Source organism: Pangasianodon hypophthalmus, chromosome 10, assembly GCF_027358585.1.
Source record: "Pangasianodon hypophthalmus isolate fPanHyp1 chromosome 10, fPanHyp1.pri, whole genome shotgun sequence".
NCBI classification, from domain to species: domain Eukaryota; kingdom Metazoa; phylum Chordata; class Actinopteri; order Siluriformes; family Pangasiidae; genus Pangasianodon; species Pangasianodon hypophthalmus.
Window position 1 is genome coordinate 9,951,047 of NC_069719.1, and position 27,059 is coordinate 9,978,105.

The window sequence follows — 27,059 nt, forward strand, 5'->3', positions numbered from 1 at the left end:
GTCCAATGACAACATGTCAAAGCAAACACATGCATGGCAACTGTTCACTTTAGACAGAAGCCTTGAATTAATTACAAAACACAGATTTGATTTGATTTGAGTGCACAAACATCTGGCTAAAAAACACATTTACACATTTACAAAGTGGATTGTGTGCCAATGGTATAAATTCGTGCACCACTAGACAGCTAGGGTAAAGTAGCTAATAGTAATAGAAGTTTCAAATGAAATAAAATATACTACAGAGCTTAGCTGATATATTACAATAAGACAAGTTGGATAAACATGAGTTCCGACGTCAGCATTTATGCAGAAATGCAACTTAATATGCACTTACAGGATTAAAAACGCATTGGGATCAGTTCCAAAGTAGAGAACATCATGACAAGCTAAAGCCTCATCTGTATATAGTTGATGTACAGTGATATATTTAAACTGCTCAACAAGTGGCTCCTTTCAGCACTGACTGTAAAACAGGGTTCAAACCATAATAACACTCTCATCAAGAACTGCACAATCCTTATATCAGTGTTCAAAACTGTACTGCTGGCAGATATTTTTAGGGACCACTTTCAAAATAACTTTAGCCCCTTTGTGTTGGAATATCGCAATGTATTAAGTTGTGAGCCAGTGCAGCTCTGGGCTGTGTGTATTGGTAGTCCATGTTAGTGAAGCCCAATGACTCATAGAGCAAAGACGGTGTTACATAAAACAAAGGGCATTATTCATTCCAAATGACAGGACTATTTTTTTTTTTGCTGCAAATGGCAAAAGTTACCACATCTTTCCTCTTTGGCATATTACAGCTACATTGTTCTTCCTTGGTTTTATGTGTTTTGCTTTGTGATTCCCCAACTATGGGTCCTCCAAGTCCCCCTGAGAGAACAACATGAATATGAATAACATATTAATTAAGGGTTAGCAGAGGTCAATTGTTCCTCTATGTCTTACACTATTGCCCTATCAAAACACATTAAATCTGGGATCCCATCGTCTGCTCTGATATACGTCTAAAGCTATAAGCTAAAACACATGCGATAATAATCAGCTACTGGTGTATCCAAAAACACACAGAAGAAATTATATGGCCAAAAAGCTGGTGGTTTTTTACTTTCGTGTGTCTTATAATAGCAATGTCACGTTACTATACAAAGACTTTCATAAAGTTTATTTTCTGTCATGTCTGGCTATGAATAATGCTTACTGGAAAGATGTATATGCTGTTTATCTATATGTATATTGTATATCTTAGCAAGAAAAATCATTCCAGCTGCTCTGCATATCGAACTGGTGTGGTTTTTATAAAAGGTTGGCCAATTATTAAACAAAACCTGCTGGTGGATCAAAACACATTTATAGCACTGATGGCAGAACACTTGACAACACAACAGTCTGTCAAAAGCTGATAGTTAAATATTAATTTTTTAAAAAAAGGCTATGCAACACATTGAAAAACATGTTCAAAATAATGTAACTGCTAAAAATAAAAGAGTCATGAGTGTTCATTGTGTTAATAAGAAATGTGTGAAAGGCTCTGTTTAAATATTAGCAACAGAGAAGAGAACATGTGGCTAATATCTAATATGAAACCAACTTTGCTATTGGGATAATAGCTGATAATTTTCAATATTATCTTTTTTTATTTTTTTTTTTATATAATGAGGCTCATTTTTGATAAGCATTCTCACTATTAAGAGTGAAAATTATGAAATTCTGTCTTTAACTAGTGGAATCAGGCTTCTGCAAATATATAACACCTGCCCTTCAGTAGAACTGATTTGCACACGCAATTGTAGATCCAGATTTGACTTTAAGGCTTAGTGAATGGCATTGTGGGTACAAAATTAACTACTTTGCTATTACACTGAACTGCATTTTGCACCTCAGAAATTGAATATTTATTTAGATAAATGTGCAAAACAGAATCCTTCATAATCCATCAAAAATCCTCTTTTAGGCCAGACAGCAACCAGAGTGAACCCATAGGCACCAATACCACCTGCTGCACTAATATGCCACCCTAAATAACAGGAAAATTATTCTTTTCAATAAAAATAACAAAGAACATGCCAAGGAACTGTTCATCATAGTTGCTTTTCCCCTTGCAGCTCTCATGTACTCACTGATTTTCCATCCTTGTGGTTGCGTGGTGTTGAGAGACTTACCCAGATGAATGGGCCACTCTGCTAGTTGGCGGCTTCAGCGTTTGGGTTTTGGGATTGCTTTCACTCGCTTGTCTCTCAGTGGGTCTCCTGCGGGCAGACTGATTCCGGGTGGTGTCCGTTCCAGGCTGGATGGGCATCAGTATTCTGGATGTGCCAGTGCGGATGTAAACCTGCTCAGGTGCCACTTCTTCACATCGTGGTCCCTGATAACCCGAGCGGCACACACAGGTGTGGGGGCGACTACACGAGCCGCGGTTTTGACACGGGGGCTGGCAATCAGCTATAAAAATAAAAGATGAACAATGCAATCAGTCATCAATGTGTATATACATATTTAGATATGGATCGCAGAAATAAAAAAAATCTTGTGATAACTAGGAATTAAACTTAAAAATGTCATGACCTACATTTTATGATATATCTGCATAAAGCTGATTAGAACAGTGACGTGTAGTTACTAAAATGTTGCATAGTTATTCTCAATTATAGCACTGAATTCTCAAATCAAAGGTGTTCATTCATTTTCTGCAACAGCAGCTCAGACAGTAGTGCCAGCTGAAAGGCAAATTACAGGTTAATATTAATGCGAGTCTCCACTGTAAATGCTTTGTAACACTTCGAAGTAAAGCTGTAAAGTTGTCTGACGCAGCAAAGTCTACAAGATGGAGGGCTTTGCAGTTTCTCAGTAACATGACAAGGTGTTGTTTTTTTGTTTGTCTGTTTTTTGAGAGAAAAAAAGGCTGGTGAGGGAACATCCCATCCCATCCCATTGTTGATTAATTTCCTATAACAGCACAACCCATTATGTTTGATTCCTTACATGTTACTCAACAGCACATTCTGCTTATTTCAGCATAAATACACAACAGGACAAACTGATAGTCTTTTACGTTGTGGTATTTCTCCTCAAATCTTATTATCACAGGTTTAAAGAAAGGAGCATATTCTTCCGATTTGGATTGTAAAGCTGTTTAAGTTTTAAAGTGTGCTGATTGATTCATTGCCAGATCATGCAATAGCCAAACAGCAGGTTTAAAAGAACCCCTTCAATACAGCAAAAACACTTTACAATAAGCATGTCTACATCTCAAAGCACTTCTTCAATTACATCAATAAATATTTCACTTTGCATCACACTTATATATAGTATGTTTTCATGAAGGTCTGTGTTTGCTGAATAAACGCGAACGTTCCTTCCCACCAGAGGTCCAAGAGATTTATGCACAAACGTTATTTATCAATTGCCTGAGAATACAGGCAGCGTAAGGTAACCCCGTGGTCATGGCTGGCTGGAAAACAATCCGTGCAGGCTTCGAGCCGGCCGCCTGGCTACTTTAACGTGGTCCAGAGGGGCCTGTAGCATGCCATGCAAGCCAAACAAGGCTCTCTGGCTTGTGAAGCGCCTGTGTGTGTGCTGGATGGCAATCTAGAATTTATTACTTTGTCCTCAAACAGTAAATCAGGCCACTGCTCTCTGGGGACTAAAGCAAACAGCGACGCTCTGTCAACAGCACAGGAATGCTATTGACACAGATGCTGGGAGACACTGACAGATTACAAGCCCAAAAGCTTCCTCTAGCTCTTCTGGGAGAGTGACTGCATGGCCTGCTGGCTTTCCTGTTATTGTCATGCAGGCCTTGAACTTCAGGCCAGAGTTAGCCTGGTACAGACTGCAAGGCAGAGATGGGTCATCCCAGATTCAGTCAGCCTGCTCACCTCCTGTGGTTTTAAGATAGTAAATATCAACCCTCAATATGACCAAATCAGATGCAACTTTTCCACTTTATGTTTCAGTGATGTGTTCAAGTAATATTTATTGTGAAGCATCTCACATGTTTTTGTCTGAAATACAAAAACAGAACCTTATATTTCAACCTGTTTGGACACCGAAGGGAAAATTTGGACCCACGTATTACACACTGCTCTTCACACCCATCATCGAAACACCAACTGAGGGAATATCTTTTATAAAATTATGTTCATCCCTCCTTTACAGTTCCAGAGATGTGTAGAATCTATGCCAAGGTGCATTGAAGATGTTCTGGTGGCTTTTAAAGACCAAACTTAAGAACACACTTTATGTTGTTGTTTTTTTTTTCTTTTCATTTGTCTGTAGATCCAGTAAGCAGCCCAGAAATGATAATTCAGCATTTAGTATTACAAGAACAACCATTGTAAAAAATAATCACTTTCTCAAACTGTTGGAATTTATTGAGGGATCACTGTTATAAACTTTGACTATTTATTTTGCTTTACTACTTCATGTTACCAGATGTCTAGTCTAACTTTTTACTTTATGCAGTATAAGCCACAATGCATGCAGCATTTACACATTTATTGCTATACATAAATATATAAGAAATTTTAGCCTATTCAGTGACCTTGATTATTTTTACTTTAGTCAAAAAAAAGGTTGTGTTGTGCTGAATCATTATCTTATTGTGTGGATTTCATCTTTCAGTATAGGTCTGCATTCTCATCATATTTTTATTACGTCAGTTCTTGAGCCAGTTTATGAGAGCATCAGTCAAAAATCACATAAAAACCAAACAGTGCTTCTTCAGTGAAAGCAGGCACTTATTTTGGTATCCAATAGCGGTATAGCGGCATGGGTCTAATTATTGCCTCCATGACCCTAAAGTGGTCACTATCTTAAATCATATGACTAAAGATGGGAACAGCTGGACTCTGACACCATGAACACACTGCTCTCATTGAGTGTGTTATTGTTTCCTGCACTGTCACTGCTTCCATACGCAGCTTGGCCCAACAGTGTTGCAATAATTGCTGTCATGCTGACTTGTCCTGCACATCATTAAAACTAATTGCTCTGCATTCCTCTCATTTGGTAAAAATGCACTCTCCTTGACACAGTGGGGAATAATAAAAAACAAACATTTGTAAAGGAAAAAAAAACAAAATGGGAAACATTCTCAGCATAGCCACTGTCGTAATAATTATTTTGGAGGCAGGACGTCCAGTCATGGGTGGAGAGGAGAACTGATGCAGTGGTCCAAAGAGTGAGCATGATACACTCACACTCCATTTCTTCTCATTTGCCACATAATAGGTCAGTTAATAAATGGAAAGAATGGTGCGCTTTCTGATGGCCACAAATGTTTCATATCTGCTTACTTCAGATTGCAAAACCCTGGAAATTCAGTGTTATTATGCTTGAGTTAAATGACCTTTACATGACGTACAACTGGGGGCTGTGATTCCAGTCAGGACACACACAGTATCATAGCACAAAACCCCTTCCACAAAATCCCAGGCATTTTATCCTGTTACTTATCCTGTTATCCTGTTACACTAAGCTGACCGTAATTGACCTACATTTACAGCTTTTTTAATCAAGGTTTATACAACAAAAATTGATCTGACCTAGTTTGAGCAACAATTTCCCTATGAGTCTAATAAAACACGTGCCCGGAATACCCAGAAGAAGAAAAAAACAGATAAAATAGAATAGATATTATTATAAAAATAGACATATTATAGATATAACATTCAGCCTAAGCATATTTCTACAGTGAATACAGAAAATACAGTCATGAGACACATTAAGGGAGAAACTGGTGGCTGGAGCAGGAACTTATTTTCTTGGTATGTTTTGGGTCCACTTGACGCCTTAGAGAGAAGCATCACTGCAAATCAGTTCAAAGTTTATCTGACTGTTCACCTTTATCCTACGCTGAAACATTTCTATCCTGATGGAAGTAGTCTCCTCCAGGATGACCCCGCCCCCAATCCACATGGCCTGAGGGTTCACTAAATGGTTTAATGATTATGAAAGTGATGTATATCATATGCTATGGCCTTCAAAGTCACTAGATATCAATCCAATTGAACGCTTATGGGAGATTTTGGACTGATCTTTTAGATAACATTCCATCACCAATGGCAAAACACCAACTGAAAAAAAATCTCTGGGAAGAATTGTGTTCATCCCTCCTGCACTGTCCCAGAGACTTGGAGAATCTATGCCAAGGTGCACTGATGCTGTTCTAGTGGCTCAAATCCTAAATAATTGTTGTTTTTTTCCTTTAATTTGTCACCTGTCTGTAGATCCAGTAAGCGGCCCAGAAATGATGCTTCAGCACTGACCATGACTGAGTGGATTTAGTTCTTTTACAAGAACAGTCGTCATATAAAATAATCACTTTCAGCAAGGGATTTGGTTGTGCCAGGAACCATTAGAAGGCCAAGTGCAGCAGAAATGGTGAAAGTCAGAGCCCTCTTTAGGAAACAGGCATCAAGAATGAGACAGCTAATTTATAATGGAGAAGGTAGAGAAGCTTTAGTCATGAACTCTAAATAAAAAAGCTAGATAATGGATTGGAAATGGAAATAAATAGTAAGAAATTATCCAGAAAGAAGGAAATTAATGGTGTACTGTAGAAGGGAAGAGAGGATATAACATATCAGTCACTACTAAAAACCACACCACAGCACTTTACGCCACAGCACTTTTTACTGTTTCCGCCTACCATTTGTGATATAATGTAGGTGAAAATCTAATACTGTATTTTCCATTCTATCTTCATGCTTCCCTGCAAGCTTATTGGGAATATAATCTTACAGCAGCCTGTGTCAGTACCATGGCTACCACTGAATTGGGTCACCAGTATAACCTTTCACCTCTAATTTCAGCTAACTGAGAACTAACATACCATGTGATAAAACACTCTGAAGGAGAGCTTCTTCTTTGTTGTGTTACACCCAAAACTCAGAAACAGCCAATCTCAGGAGAGCAGCGAGCAATAAGAATGATCTCCATATGGCAGCGAGGCAGTACTGTGTGTGTGCGATTTATTGCTGTGTGCGCATTGGGAAGATACTACTTACTACTCAGTCTCTGCTGTATGCACATTGGGAAGATACTACTACTCGGCCCCTGAGTTAAATATTGTTGACCAGAGCTGTACACTCATTTTTTAAGCTTTTCCACAAATCCACAGAGAATTACGCAAAACACAGAGTCAAAACAAGCTAATATCAGGTTTAGTCATCACAGAAATGTAATATTCAAATGCCTGAAGTTTCAACATGTGTCAAACTGTATGTGGGTTTTCAGATTCTAAAATTTTACATAAGCTATACTTTGCAGATAGGATTTCTAAATGAAATTAAAATCATCGCATAGTTAATGAGAAGTTGATATGTAAGAATTCACTTTTACATTGTATTAAACTCAAAATAACTGTAACTGCAATCAGTTATATGTAAAACTGACCTAATACCTAATACAGTTCGGAGGCAATGTTGGTTGTATTGCTAACTGAAATCTGCCCTGGTGAGGGTAACAATGAGCCCTCACTATGGTGTGTATTAATTTCAGGCTGTGTCTGCTGGCCCATAAAAGTCTTCCTCTGTCAGGAAGAGTTATGCCCCTGCACTGTGAACTGCGTAACCCTGGTCTTAAGCCACCCAGGCCTAGTAAAGAACTGAAAGGCCTCCATGACTGTTGGTGTAGCAAATTACCTCACCGCCAACTCAATAACCTTACAGCAGAGGCCAACCTGTTTTAATGACTTTCCATGGGTCACAGGAAGTGTGTTCCACAACGCAGTTAGAATGGTGCCACACTAGCTTTTTACCATCTCTAATATTCAGAATTTTTAAAGCATTCAGCCCATGAAAGGTTTCTGAATTCCACTTGATAAATCTTCATAAAACTGTTAAGCATAAGAGCCAACAGTACTGCTAATGGACCTGACATCCAAGTGCTAACATACTGACACACAACCAGCTGGTAAACACATGGTGATGAAGCTGAAAGAAGCTGTTAAATTTGTACTTTGCTGCTCTCTCACATATATACACACACTCAGAGGTTATGATCCCAACACCCCTACCTCACTAACTTTGACAGGTCCCAACTGAGAACTTAACATACATACAGAACATGCTTAGCAAACACTTTTCATTCAGTGCGGATCTCACAAAGCAATATTTTGGAAAATGTTACACCATGTAACTCTATGTGTTCTGCATATCTCAACCCCTCATCCTCTCTAATGTTATGTACAAATAGGCACAAATATACTGTATGTGGTGTATATAAACAGTGAGTCTACGCTGATACTTAGACTCATACCATGCTTCTTTAAGAAAAGTGGGTCAAAAATTTTGACCAAAATTTACACCTTAACTTTAAGAAAATATAAAGATACCTTCCCAATTTAAAATTATGAACATTTTTTTTTTTAGAAAAAGGTATCTTTTTCTAAACCTAGTCTATCACTTTAGATAGTTAAACAAACATGGCTATAAAAATGGCTTAAGGCTATAAAGCCAGGTATAAATGCAGACATAGTTTTCATGGTCATATTTATTATTTTATATTATATTTTACTGATTACATGTTAATGGCAGCTGCTTTTAGACAATCACTTCTGGGGTTTCTCACTGGAAACTTACTTTTCTCCCATTTCATGTTCGATATAACTTTACTTGTGGTTGAGATACATGCAAAAGAGGAACATAGTTCAGGTGATCAGACAGACAGACAGACAGACAGACAGACAGATAGATAGATAGATAGATAGATAGATAGATAGATAGATAGACTTTCTTGATCCCCAAGGAGAAATTTGGAGTAATAGTACTACCCCATGGGAGTACTTGGGAAAGTAGTACAAAATGTCCAAAATTCACAATGTGAAGAATTTTCCTTGGAGCCAACCATGGGAAAAAGTTAGTGGAAAATAAAGAATACAAGATAAAGTTTAAACATGAAATGTGAGCTGCTTCTCAGATTCTATGATTATAAAGCATATTGAAACAGGCATATTAAAGACTTTATTGTCACCTGTGTGGTACATTCTAGAAAAACAAAGGATAGCAAACAACTCTTAACTGAATACTCTGTAGAAATCCTCTATTCATCGCCTATTCTACATCCATTTTGTGAGACAGCATAAGTTATTAATACAAATAATTAGTTGGGTGCACTTGCTAAATAAGACATAAAATATGGCTTACATTTGTATTTTTCATTTAGGAGACATTTTTTTTTCCAAGTGACTTACATCTGAGACAGGATACAATCCATGCTATCAGGTAGATGATGGATGAGAGCCTTGCTCACAGGCCCCACAATGGCATGCTGGCAGTTTCTGGCAAATTTAAACTCACTAGGGCAGAACCTTAAGCATTGGTCCGCTGCCTCCACTGGTTCCACATAAATATGCATTGGCTGTTAACTATGTAAACTTGTAGCCGCTTTGAGATAACGTCTACTGTTAAAATCACTATGCAAAAAAAAAAAAAATTAATTTTTGTGAAAATAATACTTCATCAAATACAATTCAGGATAGAGGTGGGAAATATGACCAAAAAAAAAAAACTATTCCCAGTGCTTGAAGACATTTCTATGATTCAAAATGCTTCACAATATATAGGTTTGCTAACAAACTATCAGCAAAACACTAGTGCTGCATTTTAAAAAAGTGAAAACTGAGTTTGATACTTTCATTTCATGTCCTCAGAAATCTTAAAACATATAAATTTTTATAAATTTTACAATTTTAAAGGTTCAGTACAAAATTTTAACTTCAAATCAGCTGCTTCCAAACACAGATTTTATTTTTTTAATGTAAACGCTATAAAAAGATATCACATGACATAATTATTGTGATATAATTTATCTCATTGATATTGATATTGTCATATCATCATATTGCCCAGCCCTAATTCTGGATGCCAATCCAAAACTGCATGCATGCAGTGTATGAGACAATATCACGAATTCCCCTCTCAGCTCCGTGACAAGCATTACATTCATTACATGTGCTTTTACTTTGGCTTTCGGTTCTGTCTCTGCCCCGTCTCATCATTGGTCTGTTCCCTAATGTGCAATTAATCAAACTGATTAGTTTTGTTAGAAATTAGACATATCGTTTTACAGATTTTGTCCAATAAAAACATGTTTCAGTGAAGCACTTCAGTGAAATTTTATAGATTTTTTCCAATAAAAACATGTTTCAGTGAAGCACTTCAGTGAATTTAACCAATCTGTGAAATCCTATCAACCTGGGACATCACATCAGCACTGAAAGCAATTCATTTCAATTTTATCTGTATGGCATTTTTAACAATAGACATTGTCACAAAGCAGCTTCACAGAAATCCAGATGTAGATCTGAACAAGCCAAAGATGACAGTTGAAGGACATGAAGAAGAAACCAGACATAAAAGGGAACCCATCCTCTTCTAGGTGACTTTAGAGATTAAAATTCATTACAGTATACAGGTATAGAAGAGTAAAGGTAATCAGTACAATGTGTGTTGAAAGGATGTTCAGAGTTGTTCATAAGTTGAGTCATGAGACTTGCAATGAGCACAGGACAGTGTTTAGGATTACAGCAGCAGTTCTAAGGTACAAATCTACAGTATCCAGGTGAGAAATACCTACTGATGCAAGCCTGTTTTTAAGGAAATGACTTATAATTGTTTTTTTAGGAAGTGCAAATCTTTATGGTATGCATGTGGGACAGTGCAGAGCAGCAGAAGGTACTGATCATTGCTCTGCAATCTATTATCTGGGTTGGGAAGCTGCTAAAGGCGAAATGGTTTGCCATTATCTAACTATGTGTCATCACACACTACTGAGACACATGGACGCCAATCTCAATGCGTACAGCAGAACAAGGAAATCTTGCAGCTTCATGCTATGGATCACAGAAAAGCCTGAATTTTCCAGATTAGCCCAACACTTTTCAGTGTTGCTTATAATTAAGCATGAAGATAAACAGTTTATTGAGTGCAAGTGAAGCCAAGAGTGTGGTCTGGTTTTAATTGGACAGAAACAACTATTAGGAAGTGCTTCACATGAGATGTGAGAGAGACGTTCAACACAAATACCAGATGGGATTAAACTGGACTTCTAGTAAACAAACAAATAAATAAAATCAGGAGGTTCTTGTATGCAAAGGTGTTGAAGCTTTCAGTTTATTGTAGACTGTAAACCGAAAAGGAATTTATCACCATTACAAAGAGGAGGCAATCCTCACAGAAAGAACAACAATTTGAGGGAATGCTCTCTGAAAACAATAAGGAAAAAAAAAAGAAAAGCGGGATAATTATTCTCACACCTGCATTCATCTGGGACAAATCCAACACTGGATCGAAGGATGTATTAGGTTCTCCTGAATGATTGTGCCTGTCATGCTTTGGTTCTTAATCCTGATCTCTGAAAGACTTTCAGAGATCCCATCCTAAGTTGAGCCCCATCACATCTGCATGTAGATTCTTTCTGCTGTAAAACTATTACATACTTCTGTGTGTGTGTGTGTGTGTGAGTGGTTAATCTGAGTTTAGTCACAACATGAATTATGGAGGTATGACACTGTTACTCAACCATAGCTCTAGGCATCAGTTCCTCCCTAATGAGAAAAGCTTGCCAGTGACAGCTTTAAAATCACAACTCCCTCATAGAGGAATAGAGGATTCTGGGCAGGTTGCATTAAATGTTTTTACAAATGGCATACATGTCAAATCTGTTCTTTTGCTTTCCCTCGCTGAGTGTGTTTTCTCTCCCCCACGGCCTGTATTTTGTGTGTGTGTGTGTGTGTGTGTGTATAAACATATGAAATGCTTGATTGGGCATACATCTATAGCATATACCAGAATAAATTTGGAGCTACACATAAGTGTGTAACACACAAAGTATGTGTCCCCCACTGTGAATGTTTTCTCTAGTAGCTTTACTTCCAAATCTAACCCCCTACAGTTGTCCTCGCTGCCAATCTGTGGTGTGTGTATGTCTCTCCGAGTTAAGGTCTCTGACGTGTTTGAGGCCAGGCACAGTGGCACTTGTTTTTACTGATTTAGTCTGTCATGGTGTGTTATGCTCCCACCTGGGTCAAAGCCAGGTACTAAAGAGAGACCACATGTAGAGAGAAGAATGCTCTTGCAAGCCAATCTTGATAGTCAATACATTCATGAAAACAGATTTTGAGAAGACATGCTACGTTCTCTCTGAGTCAGACTGTTTATCTGCTTCTTAAAAGCGCTTGTGTTGTGTATAGACATTTTGTGTGTATCTTCACTCAAAATTGTAAATGAGCAGAAATACAGACCCTTTAATGATAACACCGGAATCATAATGCTTTATAAATGTTACGCTGTATTATAATAAATGCTAAGCCCGTTCCATAGTACACAATAACGGAAACAATCCAGCTTTACATATCCTGGCATATATAGTTATATGCTCAAGCTTTTTGAAGTGTTACACTTGTAAACAATACTAGAAATTAACAATTAGAAATGATAAGGTATGATGCTATATAACTAGTGAATTATACATTATTAATATAGGATTACATTAAATGAAAAATAAAGTTAAACATGGATTTAACTTCAAATTAAAATTTTTATGTAGTGTACCATATGTGCGTATGAGTGTAAAAACCTAAAGTTATGTCACACCAAAATGAAAAAAATCTTCTCTCCCACACCAACCCTGCACACAGAGCAGTTATAATTGAGGCTTTCCTTTTGTGAGTTCCATGTTTCAGAAAAGAAATGTCTATGCTTGTAAAACTTAAAGATAACCCTGGAGAAACTTTTCTGAAACCTCTCATTTTGGTGCTCATATCTGGAGGAAAATAAAAAGGTGGTAATCGATAAACCTAATGGCTCAAATAAGGCCTTTTTGCTATGCCACTCCCAGAATTTCAGATATTTTAAACAGTAAATAAATAACTCCTATATAACTATCTGCTACAGATTTGGCATTTCATGCTTTTTATAATGCACCACATTCATATAAAAGTGTTGTTAAGTATCTAAAACAAGAATTCAAGAATGGCCTGAAGCAGATGTTCTGAGGTTCTTGAAATACAAAATGGATCATCTTCCTGGAATGTGCACTTTTTCAGCCACAAACAAAAAGTACGCAATAACAAACAGAGAGTAGCAATTTTGAATGTTGCAACTGCATTTTTTAAAAAAGTGAACCACTATTCACTTCTCCTCCTGCATTATCTGCCTTTTTTGTTTTTAATTATGTGGCAATTTAGGCATCCAGTACTGCTGTGGCCAAATAAAAGTGGAGCTACACCCATAATTAAGCACCTCTGTCAGGAGAACTGTGTGAACCAGATGCTGAGGGCTGGTAATTCATGCCCTAAGACGAACAATATGGCAGTGGAAAAAAAACAGTTGTTTGGTACCGTAATCCAGCAGAATGTTTGCAGGCACACCACTCTGCAGTTTGGCAACACCATGGTTTACAGGATCACATATGCAATTGTGTGGTATTTCAAAACACCATCAGCCCTATATCTGTAGACATAATGATCTATCATCATGCAGGCTGGATTGTTGGTTGTTCTGCTGATTTGCTCTCTTAAACCTGATGTACATATGGTACTGAGCTACAGGGTGGAACTCACAGGACGTTAGGCATACCAATAGATATGTGGGTTCTCATGAATTGATGTGTGGTCACCTCATAGTGTTTATGAGAAACATGCATAATCTAACATTCATCTGTATTCAGAAGTGCCAAGATTGCAAACAAGAAAATCCAAAGAAGATAGAATAAACCCTAGCATATGTCGGTAGATGAGATTTATTTATTTGTTTGTTTGTTTGTTTGTTTGTGTGCACAAAAAATAGTGAGGCAAAAAGTGTGGTGTGACCACTACTTCTTTTTTTTTTAACCAGTCAGTGAAACTATATTCCTGCCTCCCTGTTTTGTACTGGCTCACAGGACCAAAGCTTGTGAATTCATAGGTCAAAGATCACCTAGATAAAGACAATGCAAAGCAAAGGTAACCACTACCATGAGCAAATATGCATCTTTCTGGTCCTTTCCCGTTCAGTGAACTACCTTTTCATCCAGGCGAATTTTCTTCACACTTTGCTGCTTTATCTGCCCATCTGTGTATTTATAATCATTCACAAACCTATGATTGTTTTCTGTATGTACAGCCTGAAAAGATTCCACTAAAGTCATAGAGACACACTGAAACATGCAGTGCTTCCAGTGCAGACCATGAAAGAGTATGTGTGTGTCTCTCATGTTGGCATGTGCTGTCGATTGGTGCTACAGAGCAGATCATGAACGTGTGTTTGACTTACGTTTGATGCAGCGGTTTGTTCCAGGTGCAACAGCCCATCCTGAACAGCACTGCTGACCCCCACACACATGTGGCCTGCAGGAGCAAAAACACCATCTCTATTAGCACCATACAGTGTGTCAGCAGCATGCTCCACTTCAGATAGAATAAAGCACTCAGAGCTCATGTCATGGCTGTAATGCTAATTCAAGACCCATGCAAAGACTTTCATGTTCCAGAGATTTTCATTAAGCGAGCCAGTATGGTTTCATCTTGCTGTAATGTAGCAAGAGCCCCTACAGAAATATGTCAAATAATTACACTTAAATTGTGTGTGATTCAGTAACATGTTCAAGCTGGTTGTGTAACTCTAGCCAGTGCTGTGGTTCCACACTGCCTGCCTCTGTGTTATACACTGGGATCTGTGTGAAAATAAATACTGAGGGGTATCTGAAATTTTGGCAGAAGATAACAACCACTTGGTATGAAAATCACCCATTGCTTTTAGAGAGACTGTGAAGTTTCGCAGGAATTTTGAGTCCAGCTCGATTGCACATTTTCATTAAAGGAAAAAGGGGACATATCAAATACTAAGAAACTCAAAAATTCATGTAAATATTGCAAACATTCTACTTTTCTCTAAAGGTGTTGTCAATAATATAATTTGTAATGAAAATTGCAATTGTATTAAATTTAAAAAATGCAAAATAGAAGCATTTAACTAGTGGTCTCAGACTTTTGGACCCCACTGTATGGCACTGTCTCTGTTTCCCTCTTTGCCTCACCATTCCCATGGCAATGAATGCAATGTGCTCATGTTTTGTTTTGTTTTTTTTGTCCTAGTCCTGTCTCCACCTACAGTATGCCATCATTGGTTTGTTACCTTATTGTGTTCACCTGTCCTATGTTACTCCTTGATTAGTTTGTCTATGTATATCCTGTCGTATCAAGGTATCATTGTGTCTTATCTTTTTCTTTTGCTTGTCTTCTGCATCTTTGTGTATTGTTACATCTTCTTGTTTCTTGTTCATTCTGTTTTTTCAACTCTTGTCGACTCTTGACTCTTCTGACCTTGAATATGAATTAATCTTGTTTGGCGTTTCTCACCAGTGTTCTGTCTATTGCTATGGCTCCTGAGTACAATTTTTTTGATTAACCTAAATAAAGCTCAAACCGAGTTTACACACTTGCATCCTGTCTCATTCTCTACTCACTGACCTACAGGTAATGGTTTATGTGGTTCTGCAGTTTAGACTGAAATAATGACCTATTGAGCAATAACATGTAACATACCAACCAAACAGATTGAGTCAGAGAACAGTGAAATGTTTTACAGTAAATGCGTCATCAAAACATGCTCACACTAGTTACTGGAGATGAATAATAAGATGATTATTAAACAAGAAAAGGCAAAAGGTAAAAGAAATATGTAAGCAATAATTTCTGACACTGGTTTCATTATGTCCTCTTTATTTTTTTCATACCACAGGCTGAAATTCAATCTTGTAATTACACAAAGGGGACTTTAAAGCTCAGGGGGAAAAAGCCTTGAACAGAAGTTTAGTGTTATTTTGAGAAACAGACAAAATCTGTTCCCTGGATAAAGTATCAATGGCAGGCTTTAAAAAAGTGTAAAGCCATCTTGTCTTTTGTGTAGATGAAAACTGAGATGTGGCAGTAAAGATGTAGATGTAAAGATCACATCAGTGTGTGAGGTATTTTCATCACACTGAGTGATGAGCTGGATGACCGAATCAGTAATTGACTGACACCAAACATAAAGCTCCAATGAACATGATACAGGAAATGAGAGACCAAAGGCATTGCGAGTTAAAGTGTGCTACATAGTTATACTACTACACCAACATGATGTCACACAAAAGTCATATGGATTCTTGCAAGCAGTGTGAGAAAAGCCATATCCATTGACCACACCCATCACCATAACCCTAACCATTCACAGTTTTTTCATATGAGTTCATGAGACTGACCCATTCGTGATTAGATACATTTCTTGGTTCAAATACAGATGAAGTGTCAGATTTTCTCCACAATGTTATTTTATCTTCACACCACAGCCCTGCTGAATGCTCCATTCTGATTGGTCAGAAAGTGTTGATTAATTAATAAAACAGCAGCACTGGCTATAGTTCTGGCTGCATTGATTGAGACTGTTCTAATACTTTATTGTTTCAACAGTACAACATACACAGGGACTTGTAGTTGCACATAAACAGATTTTTAAAATTTGTATAATCGTTGATATGGTGACTTTTTTTGTGGGGGGACATTTAATTAGCATTTTTTGGAAGGAGTCTCCAGTGTCAGCACTTTGTAACAGTCAGAGGTAAAGCTGTAACTAAGATTTTCACCACAATAATGCCTTCAGGAAGGAGGCCTTCGCAGTTTCTTGGTAACATGGCAAGCTGCATTTTTAAAGACTGTATAATATAAGTGATAACAGAAACTAGCTTTAGAGAAAGTTTAAAGAATGTTTCATGTCCTTTTAAAAAAATAATCTTTGGAAAATTGCTGTGATATAAGGGAAATAAAACACTATGGGACATGCTGTTATTGGAAAATAATCAACCTCAGGGTGGTAACAGGAACTTTCACGTTGGGCCGAATCACACCTCCCTGTCATTTATTATTTTCCTATAACAGCACATCCTGTTGTGTTTTATTCCTTACTTATGCACTGTAATATCAGTAGAACTCTTAGAAAGATGAAAGGGTAGAACAAGTCTATTTTCTAACCACAACCTACAAACATACATCAGAGGCAATCACACTAATAAGCTCTATTTTTCATAAATGGGCTCATAGAAATTAGCCATATAAAATATATGATGCCCTTAAGCATTCATGCCAAGTCCTGATATGGCACGCAGAGAATGTGACTTTGGTAACAAAAGATGTATTTATAAAGAACACCATAAATCTTATATACACATATTTCTGTCACTTTTCCCTGTACAAAGCTTTATTTGTGCAACAAGGCACAAAGAGTCAAAATCTGAGGCTTTGCTAAAAGAGAAGAAAAAATGGAGATAGGAGCTCCATGCAATCTAATGACAGGTCTGTTTAGTCTTAAAAATTATAAGGTAAAAAGAATCTATTAAACATTAAAGGATGGCCGTCAGAGATACAGGTGTTTCTGATCACCAGCTGCATCTGCAAAAAGGTGGCAGGGCTCTAAGGGATAACCATATGTAGGACGGCTGAAGGACGTGTGCATCTACTGTAACACACACACACACACACATGCATACACACATACACGCACACACCTATATACACATGTGCACACACTTCACCAGGAATACTCTACAGACAGGCCCAACAGCTTCAGCGTGAGTCAGATTTCTCCCTAAATAATAGGCACATGTGAAAGAAATACCAGGAGGTTAACCAGTAGCTTCCATCGTGTTTGTATCAAAAAAAAAATTACGTTTATACTTATTACCAGATTTAATAATGATTACAGCAGTTCAAAACAGGAACAGGCTAGAATGAGTATGCATGCTCTCATTTTGGCCAATAACAGCTTGAGTCCTGAAAGCGAAAAAATAGCCTCCACAATAATAATAATAATAATAATAATAATAATAATAATAATAATAATGATATGACTACACTCATTTGTCAGCAATTAAAATGAAAAGAGATGTCTTTTATAGAGCAAATCCCAACAGGAGGAGGACCTCAAGTGAACAGCACAAACAGAACCCACACATACATTCCTCAGGTCCACCAAGTTTACCCCTCCAACAGCTACCTAAAATGAGTCATGGCCCAGTGTAGACATTCCTTTACCACCACTCACTACTCACTACTCACTTCTTCAGAAGTTCTTCAGATGGCTGCTTTATCAGATTGCTCATACATCACCCAATGTCCACTTAGCATTTGAGGTCATATGCACATGGCAAATAGCCTAAAGTAAGTAACAAGAGATTAGTTTTAGGTACACATTTTCTAGCACCTGTGTGTTACTGAAACGACCGGGAAATCCATTAAGGGAAGGTAAGTTCTTGTATTTGGGAATCTCATAATACATCAGGCTCCATTCAGAACCATTCTGAACTACTGCTGTGGTGAGAATCACATTCTTGTCGTTCCTCGTCTGTGCACAGCATAATCCCTAGTGTTGAATTAACGCTTACAGTGTTTATATAAGTCAAGTTGTACACTGTGAGCACTGTAATAAGGTGACAATAACAATTTGCTGTTGAATCGGACATTAAGGATTTGCTGTGAGAGGGATTTATAGCATTTTTCAACATTGATAAGTGTTGAAGTATTTATGTAGCTATAGCTAATCTCGTTCATGACATTCATTCTCAGAGTTTACAGCCATTTATAGATGAAAGTACTTATATATCTAAACAGCAAAAGCCCACATGACTGAGGTAACGCCTAGAGAAATGAACTAATGCTTAAGTGTATAAACGAACACTAAACTAAGTGCTGAATTGTGAATTGTCACTCTTACACCATTGAATTTGAACCTACAGCATTTGAATGAACGCCAACAGCGTTAAATTAACTCTTAGAGTATTCAATCTTACAAAAATGGTTCTTCAAGGGTTCTTCGGATGGTCAATGCTTCTAGCTTTCTTAAGGGGTTCTACTTAGAACCATTTCTGAAAGAGAAATCCTCTGTTGTATTCTACATAGAACCTTTAAGTGTTCCCCTAGAGAACCCTTTAAAACAAAAAAGCTATTAGTGTTCAATTGAACTGGAAGATTTTGTGGTGGAATCCTTGAACATACCTCCAGGAACCTTGAAACATGAATTGGTTCTAAAATTTCAGTAAGCTCCTCGTAAGGTTCCTGCACTCATGGAATAAAGGTCTCCTCAAGTGTCAATTGGATGGGAAATGTTTTTTACCTTTCTAAAGGAGTATTAGTTGGAAGCATTTTTGAAAGGCAAATCCTCTATTGTAGGGTTCATTATAGAACCTTTAAGTGTTGTCTTAAAAAAAAAAAGGGACACAAAACAAACAGAAAAAACAATTAGGTTGCTAGATGAAACCTAATACTTTATAAACATGTAGTGTTGAAATCTTAACTAGAAGATTTTTTAGAGGTTGTTCCAGAGGTGGAACCCTTGAAAGTACCTCCAGGAAACATAAATTAAGCCTAATTTCAATAAGATCATCTAAAGGTTCCTATACTCTTGGAATAAATGGTTCTACAAGGGTCTTTGGATGGGAAATAGGTCTGGCCTTCAAAAGAGGTTCTGCATGGAATTTTTTCCCAAACACTGTTCCTTATTTTCAATATGATCACCCAAAAGTTCCAATACTCTTTGAATAAAGTGTTCTTCAAGGGTTCTTTGGAAGGATGATGGGTCTGGCTTTCTAAAGGGGTTCTGCATGGACCCTTTTCCCAAAAGCTGTTCCTTATTTTCAATATGATCCCCCAAAGGTTCCAATACTCTTTGAATAAAGTGTTTCTCAAGGGTTCTTTGGATGGGCAATTGGTCCAGCTTTCTAAAGGGGTTCTGCATGCAAGAATGTCTGAAAGGTAAACCCTCTTTTGTAGGGTCTAAGAGTGTAGTGGAACTTTCATTGTTCTAGAGAACCTAGAGAACCCTGCTGTCTGTATGAAAGCGTTCTGGGACTGAATCTTACCCGACCAGGCGCTTTGGATGAGCAGGTTTGCTGTCCGCGCGCTCAGGTGTGTTGGCTTTGCTGATGCTCCGCGCTCTGTGAGAGGCGACGCTCCTGCCAGTTTGTCTCGGGATTCTGGCGGTTTTCTCCCGGGCTTCTCCGGTGTCTGCCTCCTGTATCGGAGCATGAGCCGCCGGCCCGGTGTCGGAGTCTGACCGCGGACTTTCCTCCGAGTCGAGTGCGTGGGACCTGATGGGACCCGGACCTAACGGAGCTGCGTTCAAGCTCCTCGCTCGCAGCTGCTCGAAAACGGCGTGCACGGAGGCGGCGGCTGCGTCTCTCCGCTCGCGGCCACCTGCGCGAGCTCTCCAGCCGTTACACATGTGCGCGAGCGAGATGCCGATCGACATCGCGAGCAAAATCCACACGCGCTCCATGTTTTAACTTCAATTTAATATACAAGAGAATCTAAAAACTCCAAAAAAAAATCAAGCGCAGTCGCTGTCCAGAGTTTGAAGTTCAGTGGTTGAACTGAAGGGAAAGCACGCGCATCCACTAAAAAAAAAAAACTTCGCACCACTTCAGAAACGTATTTCACCGCAATCTAAATACCGCGCGCCATATTTCACACGTAAAGTCTTGAACAAAGTTTTTACATAATAATAATAACTCAGGAAAAAAAAAAACGTGCTGAACGCGGCGTGCTTGTCATCCACTACGCGCGCATGTGACGCTGATGAGCGCTCAGTGAAGCGGGATGTCTCTGTGCACGCGCCCGTTCACGCCTCATGGTGCTGATGTGCGTGGCGGAGGCGCCGCTGGTGTGGTGTGGAGTGGTGTGGAGTTTGAATGGCGCTCTGCTCCCTCTCCTGCTCCTTCTCAGCTCCGAGTCATCGGGAGGGTTTAGGAGGCTGGAGCAACTCCTCCTCTGCGTGCTCAACTCTGCCATCCATGTAAACTAAGACTGCACGCACAATGCGTGCATTTATAATCATGATGCCTTGACGTGCATAGTTGAGTGCAAAAGTTTGCACACCCTTAGAAGCAAATACATAAAAAAAGGGAAAAACCTATTGGAGTGCTATTAGTTCTGAGTGTGGAATTGACCCTTATAATACTTTATAAGCATACTGTATAGTGTTAAATTAACTGGAAGATTTTTAGGGATTCTTTGAGTTCTCTCAGAGGTGGAACCCTTGAAATTGTTTTTAAAATGAATGGTTTCTGAAAGAACCCTCATTTCATTAAGATCATCCAAAGATTCCTACACTCCAGGACTAAAGGGTGCTTTAAGGGTTCCTTAGACATGATTATACCTGTATTTCTTTTTTTTATCCTCTTGGAATTTCATCCATTCATTCAATCATTCATCTTCATTAACGTTTTTTTTTCCCACACATTTTTCAGGATCGTGTGAATCTGGAGCCTATCCCAGAAGTACACCCTAAATAGATGCCAGTACATGGCAAAACATCATGTTCACATATTCATTTACACATAATTTAGAGTCGCCAATCCATCTAGGTGGGAGAAAACAAAGGAAACCCACATGGCCGCAGGGAGAACATTCAAAACTCCACACAGACAATAACACATTCTTACAATCAAACCAGGTCCCCTGGAGAGTTGCAAGGCATCAGCGCTACCTGCTGCTCCAACACCCCGCCTCTCTTGGAATTTGTTTTCTTTATTTGGAGATTAAACTAGAGGCACATTTGGCATTTTTATGCCAGAAAATCCCCACAAATCATGGGGAATGCAATAGTTTGCAATCAGCTATAACTGACTAAACAAACATACATTTTAGGGTTCACTAACCATCTTGGATCATCTTAAAATGTTGCACACATAGGAGATATAATCAGTGCATCAGGGCATGGTCACGGGAGTGGCACAGATTTGCAGCTGCTACCCTTGCAATAGGCCTTGTCACCCCAATTGCCATCTCAACTGCAATCTCAGATCAAATCATTAAGCAGTCCATTATTTAAATCATCGTTGAAGCGTTGTAGGTTTTGAACAAATCAACTTCCCTATAAAGAATGATAGAGCTATTAAGATGATAAAGCTATTACAGTGATGTCATTATACATGGTCATTAATTTTGCACCAATGAACAAATGAGATATTCTGCAAATGCTACTCATACTATACTGTACATATTGGTCCCAAAAACTTGGGCTTGGTGCTGCAAATGTTTGGGTATGAGACATGAGCAAGCAAGATGTTGCAAGTGGAAGCTATTTATTACAAACCCATAAAACCCCTAGTTAACATATGCACACCTACTGCAGCAATTTGCTCACTGAAACAACTGTCCTGAGACACTGAAGGCAAAACACAATAAATCAGTCGCTCGTTAATGTTGCATGTGATTTAGAAATTACAACACATTCTTGCTTAGCATAATATAGTTCTGGGAAAACATGCAATATATAATAGATCACATCCATCTTTCCTCATCCCTCTTTACCATATCATCAGTTTTCTTCCGCTGACTGGAAGAAAAACCTTTCCCACTTTCCCTCAAGAGTTTAAACGATCCAAAGAGAATTGGCAACCTCATCGTTCTCTAGCCGCAAGGAGACATTTGTACTTCTCATCCCATGGTTCTCCAGCACTGTTCAGAAAATCGGGTCCAATTCCATTAAACTCTCTCCAAACACACAACAGAAATGCCTTTGCATTGAACTGCAGATTGTCCCAGCCGCTAATAATCACTAGAAGTGAAATAGATCTTTGTACCTTCAGGGAAAGTGGAGGCTGATCAGATGTTTGACGGGACTCAGTTCAGATCCACATGGGCTAAGAAGAGTATTTATTACAGTAACCAGCAGAACTGCAGGCAGTTCATCAGTTCCAAACCACTAATGGAGACAGAATGAAAAAAGGTATGTTCATAGAGTCGGCATGTCTTCAGTTCAGAAGTGCAGAATCTCTGGAAATGAAGTGAGTGACTAAGGCCAATGCACCCTCCTCAACTGTGTTTTCTTTCAAATGAGATGTCTGACAAATGTAAATCTCTGAGTCTTCAGAGAGTAGACCTATGTTACATTCTGGTGTTCAAGAAGCAACCCATGCAGAGGTAAAAAGTTTACAGGAGATGCTATAGGTAATTATAAAATCACTACATTGCACCAAATGGCTCATCAAACTTGCTTTATTAAAAGCACAGAATTGTTCAGCTACTGCATATCTAGCTTAATCACCCCCTCCCCAAACCACCACCCCCTACTCCCAACACAAGTAAGTCACATGCCTTGGTTAAATAGACAACTTGTCGTTCACAAAAAAGAAAGGTTAAAAATGAATCTCTGCTTATTCACTGTAAAGATTTAACCTCATTATAGTGCACAAGCCTATCAAGCTAATACCATGTGATGGACTTGCCATACATACCATACCAGGCTGACATTTCCCTTGCTCTTCTGCATACACTCGTACTTGATCTCCTCTGTGCTTCCCATACCACACACACACACACACATGCACACACACACACACACACACACAGAGAAATAAGACATGTTCACACTGATTAACGGACCTCCCCTCTCATGGGAAACAGAATTAGGCAAGGTTAGACACAGTCATCATACGACTCATCTGTATTGTGAGGGGGTAATTAGAGCCATACCATAACACACTGCCAAAAGTGGTGAAGACTGGGAAGTGTGTTGACGGTAGATTAGTGTATGTTCCTAACAGTGTTCTCTGATGTCTTTGCAGCCACATTATTTCCAGCAGTGTGTATGTTATGGCTTATTGTTGTTTGTTCATTGGGCTGAGGGACATGTCTGTACTTCTGTCTACCAGCAGACTTCTGTGGAAGATATTTTCTAGCAGCAGTATGATAATTTACAGCAGCAAAGCTTTAATCTGGTCCAGTTTCACACAAATTGCAGCATCTGCAACAACACAAAATGAGTATCTCGAGATTCGTTTTGGCTGCCACTACACACTATGCACAAAGAGCCCTTAGAAAACTCTCGCCTGACAACAAGGCCACTCCTGCACATTCACACAGACAACAATATCAAAAGCATTTAAGTGGATAAACAACAGGAAGACTAAGAGAGGATGAAACATAACTCCCAAGATAGCTTTTTTCAAGCCAAGACTTGTGTGCAGCATAGAATGAAATTCTTTACTTGCATGTTCATTTCCCACAGACTGTACAGCAATAATCATTAGACAGAATCCGACATAAGTACAGCTAAATATAGTACTACGGATTCACCATTACTATTTTTTCAGAGAGATTACATGTATTTTGGTACTTGTTGATATCAATACTGATAGTGATAATGAAATACTGTAAGTAACTTACTTAGTATTAAGCAATCAGGGGTGTCATAGCACATTTTATTTAATTCTGTTTATGTTGGGTGCTGCTGTGTGCTGCTGGCAATGAACTCCTCTTGCTGAGTTTTATGTGAAAGATCAAGTCAAGTCATGTGGGTTTTTACTGTCATTCCTCTATATACGTAGCTAGCATACATCGGAATGAAATGTCCTTTCTCCAGGACCATGGTGCAACACATAACATTATAGTAGTACTGTATACAAGACTAAATAAAGTGCAAATACACAACAGTTATGAGACAAGTGCGAGACAATAAGTACACAGAACAATATACACAGAACAGTGAATAGACAGGACAATAGATACACATGCAGTGACAACAGAATAGTGTTATGTGGGAAAGCTATTGCAACACTGGGTTGTAAACTACTGAGTAGTGTAGCGTAGTGTAGCAGCAATAAATGTAGCAACAATATTAGCAGCAATGTAGCAACAGTAAGAGTCTCATAAATTGAAAGTGTCTAATGCAGCACTGTAAAGTGCAGGTGTGCAGTGGTATTATGGCATCCTGGGATAGGGATTTGACTAGCCCAGGTGAGTGTTGGGAGGCTGCAAGGAGTTGAGTAATCTGCTGCCTCAGGGAGGAAACTGTTGCGGAGTCTGGTGGTGGTGGCACGGATGCGCTGGTACCTTCTGCTGGATGGCAGGAGAGTGAAAAGTCCGTGAGAGGAGTGAGAGGGTTCGTCTGCAATGCTGGTGGCTTTGCAATTGCAGTGGCTGTTCGAGGTGTTGAAGGTGGGTAGAGAGACTCCGATGAGCTTTTCAGCTTTTCTCACAATCTGCTGTTAGGCCTTGTGGTCAGAAATTGTGTAGTTCTCATAATAAACAGCTGGTCAGGACACTCTCTATTGTCCCTCTGTAGAAGATATTATGGCATTTAAACAGTATCTTTAACAGAGATCTTGACGGCGGTCGAACTGGGTGTGCAGAGCAGTATCAGCAAGCATGGTCCTTAAAATGAGCAAAAGATGCTGTGAATTTGACTAGCACCTCAACTCATGAGCAGCGTGTAGACCGTGGGTTGTGCATATGTCTCAGTGCTCAGTGCTCACAGAAGTGAACTGCTCTCTTCTACCGGTTAAAGTTTCCCTACACACTCAATTTATTCCTCCATACTTGCGAATACCTTTGTGTGCCCTGCACTTTACGACACATTGCACTTATTTTTAACAGAGCTTATAAACTTATTTTTTACAGAGCACAGTTTACAGTGTACACTCTTTATTTTGCTTTGATTGCCATCATTAACTGTGAGTATTGTGTGATATCAGATGTTGGTATCGGAGCATTTTTTATGATTAAATGAACACAGTATCAGACCAAAATGCAACACCAGTACAAGTACATTTTTAAAATAATGAACTAAATGACTGCTGAAAGTTGATGGCATTGTATACAGTATAAAGTGTAGATTAGGAAAACTCTTAATCTTATGGTACTTACTTAAAGAAGAATGGAGAATGTGTATGAATACACTCTTAGAGTATAAGCTCTAAGACACTCTATACACACTTACAGTATAAGCTCCACTTTGTCCCTTAGAGTAGAGGTTCTCAAAGTTTTGGAGCCAGATATGTCTGAAACTTTAACATAAATTCCTTGAATCCCCTAAATAGCAATTTCTTAAATGATTATTATGCAAATGTGTACAATAATATTTTGCTGAACTGATTTTGAGCTATTGAACTTATTCAGTTCAAGTGACTCCTCAAACAAGCTAATAACTCTAAGAACTCAATAATAAATATACAAACTTAGGTGAGTGGGTTGTGATTTCCACCACTGTAATTAAATAAAAAAATCATCCTCTGGCTTTGTTTCTATGTCAACCCTATAACAGAGGGTTTCCTTTATGAGACAGATTGCTTAGTGAGGCATTGTGTGTATAAAATATAAAAATGATGTTCTGAGCCATCAGTTCCACCCTCTGCAATGTTCTTGTGGTCTTATGCTGAACAGCTGCAGTCCCACAATGCCCTACATCCTGTAAGGATGGACAAAGTCCACTTGTTGAAACTGATGTTCATGGTTTCTCTTCCTTCCTTGAACTAGAGTTTTTATATTTATATAATTTATTACAATAGAGATTGTTTTACATACATGATTGAATGGAAAATCTATGCAGAAGCTGAGGAAGTAGAAACCTTGAGAGGAGCCATAATTCAGAAGAGTTATTTTGATACCAAACAAACTAACAATTACATTTTTATAGAATATTAGTTCATTGCTAGTCATAAGGATATCAGTATATTACTGGAATTGTTCATTTATATTTATACACTTTATCCTTTATGAGGTCAAATCTGAGTCTATCCCATGGGGAGTTGATTGTAGGGCACCATGCATGCGCTCACACATATACACACACTTCCTGTCCACAGGTTTTTGGGAGGTGGGGGAACATAGACACTAGGAGAGGATGTGAGACATTAACTGGAGCTTAAGATCAAACCCCAAACTCTATAGCTGTGAGACACCAACATACCTGCTGTACCACCATCCCACCTCTTACTGCAATCAATAAGTCTAACTGTAGGTTAAGGCGACATGTAGGTTACAGCTAGCAGTCAGTAAAAAAAGATAGCTGTCTGGTGAGCCTTCTGGTTTCCACTTGAGCTCATCAGTGATGGTGACATGCAGGAATGTAAAGCAGCTGACCTTCTCCACAGCATCCCCTTTGATGTATGTGTCAACATGGGTCTTCCCCTTTGCTTCCTGAGGTCAGTACCCCACTTTCATTTTGGTCATTTAATTTTGGTGTCATTTAAAGACAGATTATTTTTTGGAATCTGACTCCTAAGAACCCTCCTAAGAAGCCATCTCTTTTTATTAGAGA

General features: G+C 38.6%; 1 protein-coding gene across 1 annotated transcript in view; it reads right to left on the reverse strand.

The window, feature by feature from the left end:
• LOC113538936 (latent-transforming growth factor beta-binding protein 2) overlaps positions 1-20,795 on the reverse strand; it is a 116,633-nt gene extending 95,838 nt beyond the window's left edge. Inside the window, exons 1-3 of the mRNA XM_026934411.3 lie at positions 19,879-20,795; positions 14,262-14,335; positions 2,166-2,445 (exon numbers count right to left, since the gene is read on the reverse strand). Coding sequence (XP_026790212.3) covers positions 2,166-2,445; positions 14,262-14,335; positions 19,879-20,294 — 770 coding nt within the window. The 5' untranslated portion in view covers positions 20,295-20,795. The remainder of the gene's footprint in view (positions 1-2,165; positions 2,446-14,261; positions 14,336-19,878) is intronic.
• Between the last annotated feature and the right edge of the window lie 6,264 nt (positions 20,796-27,059).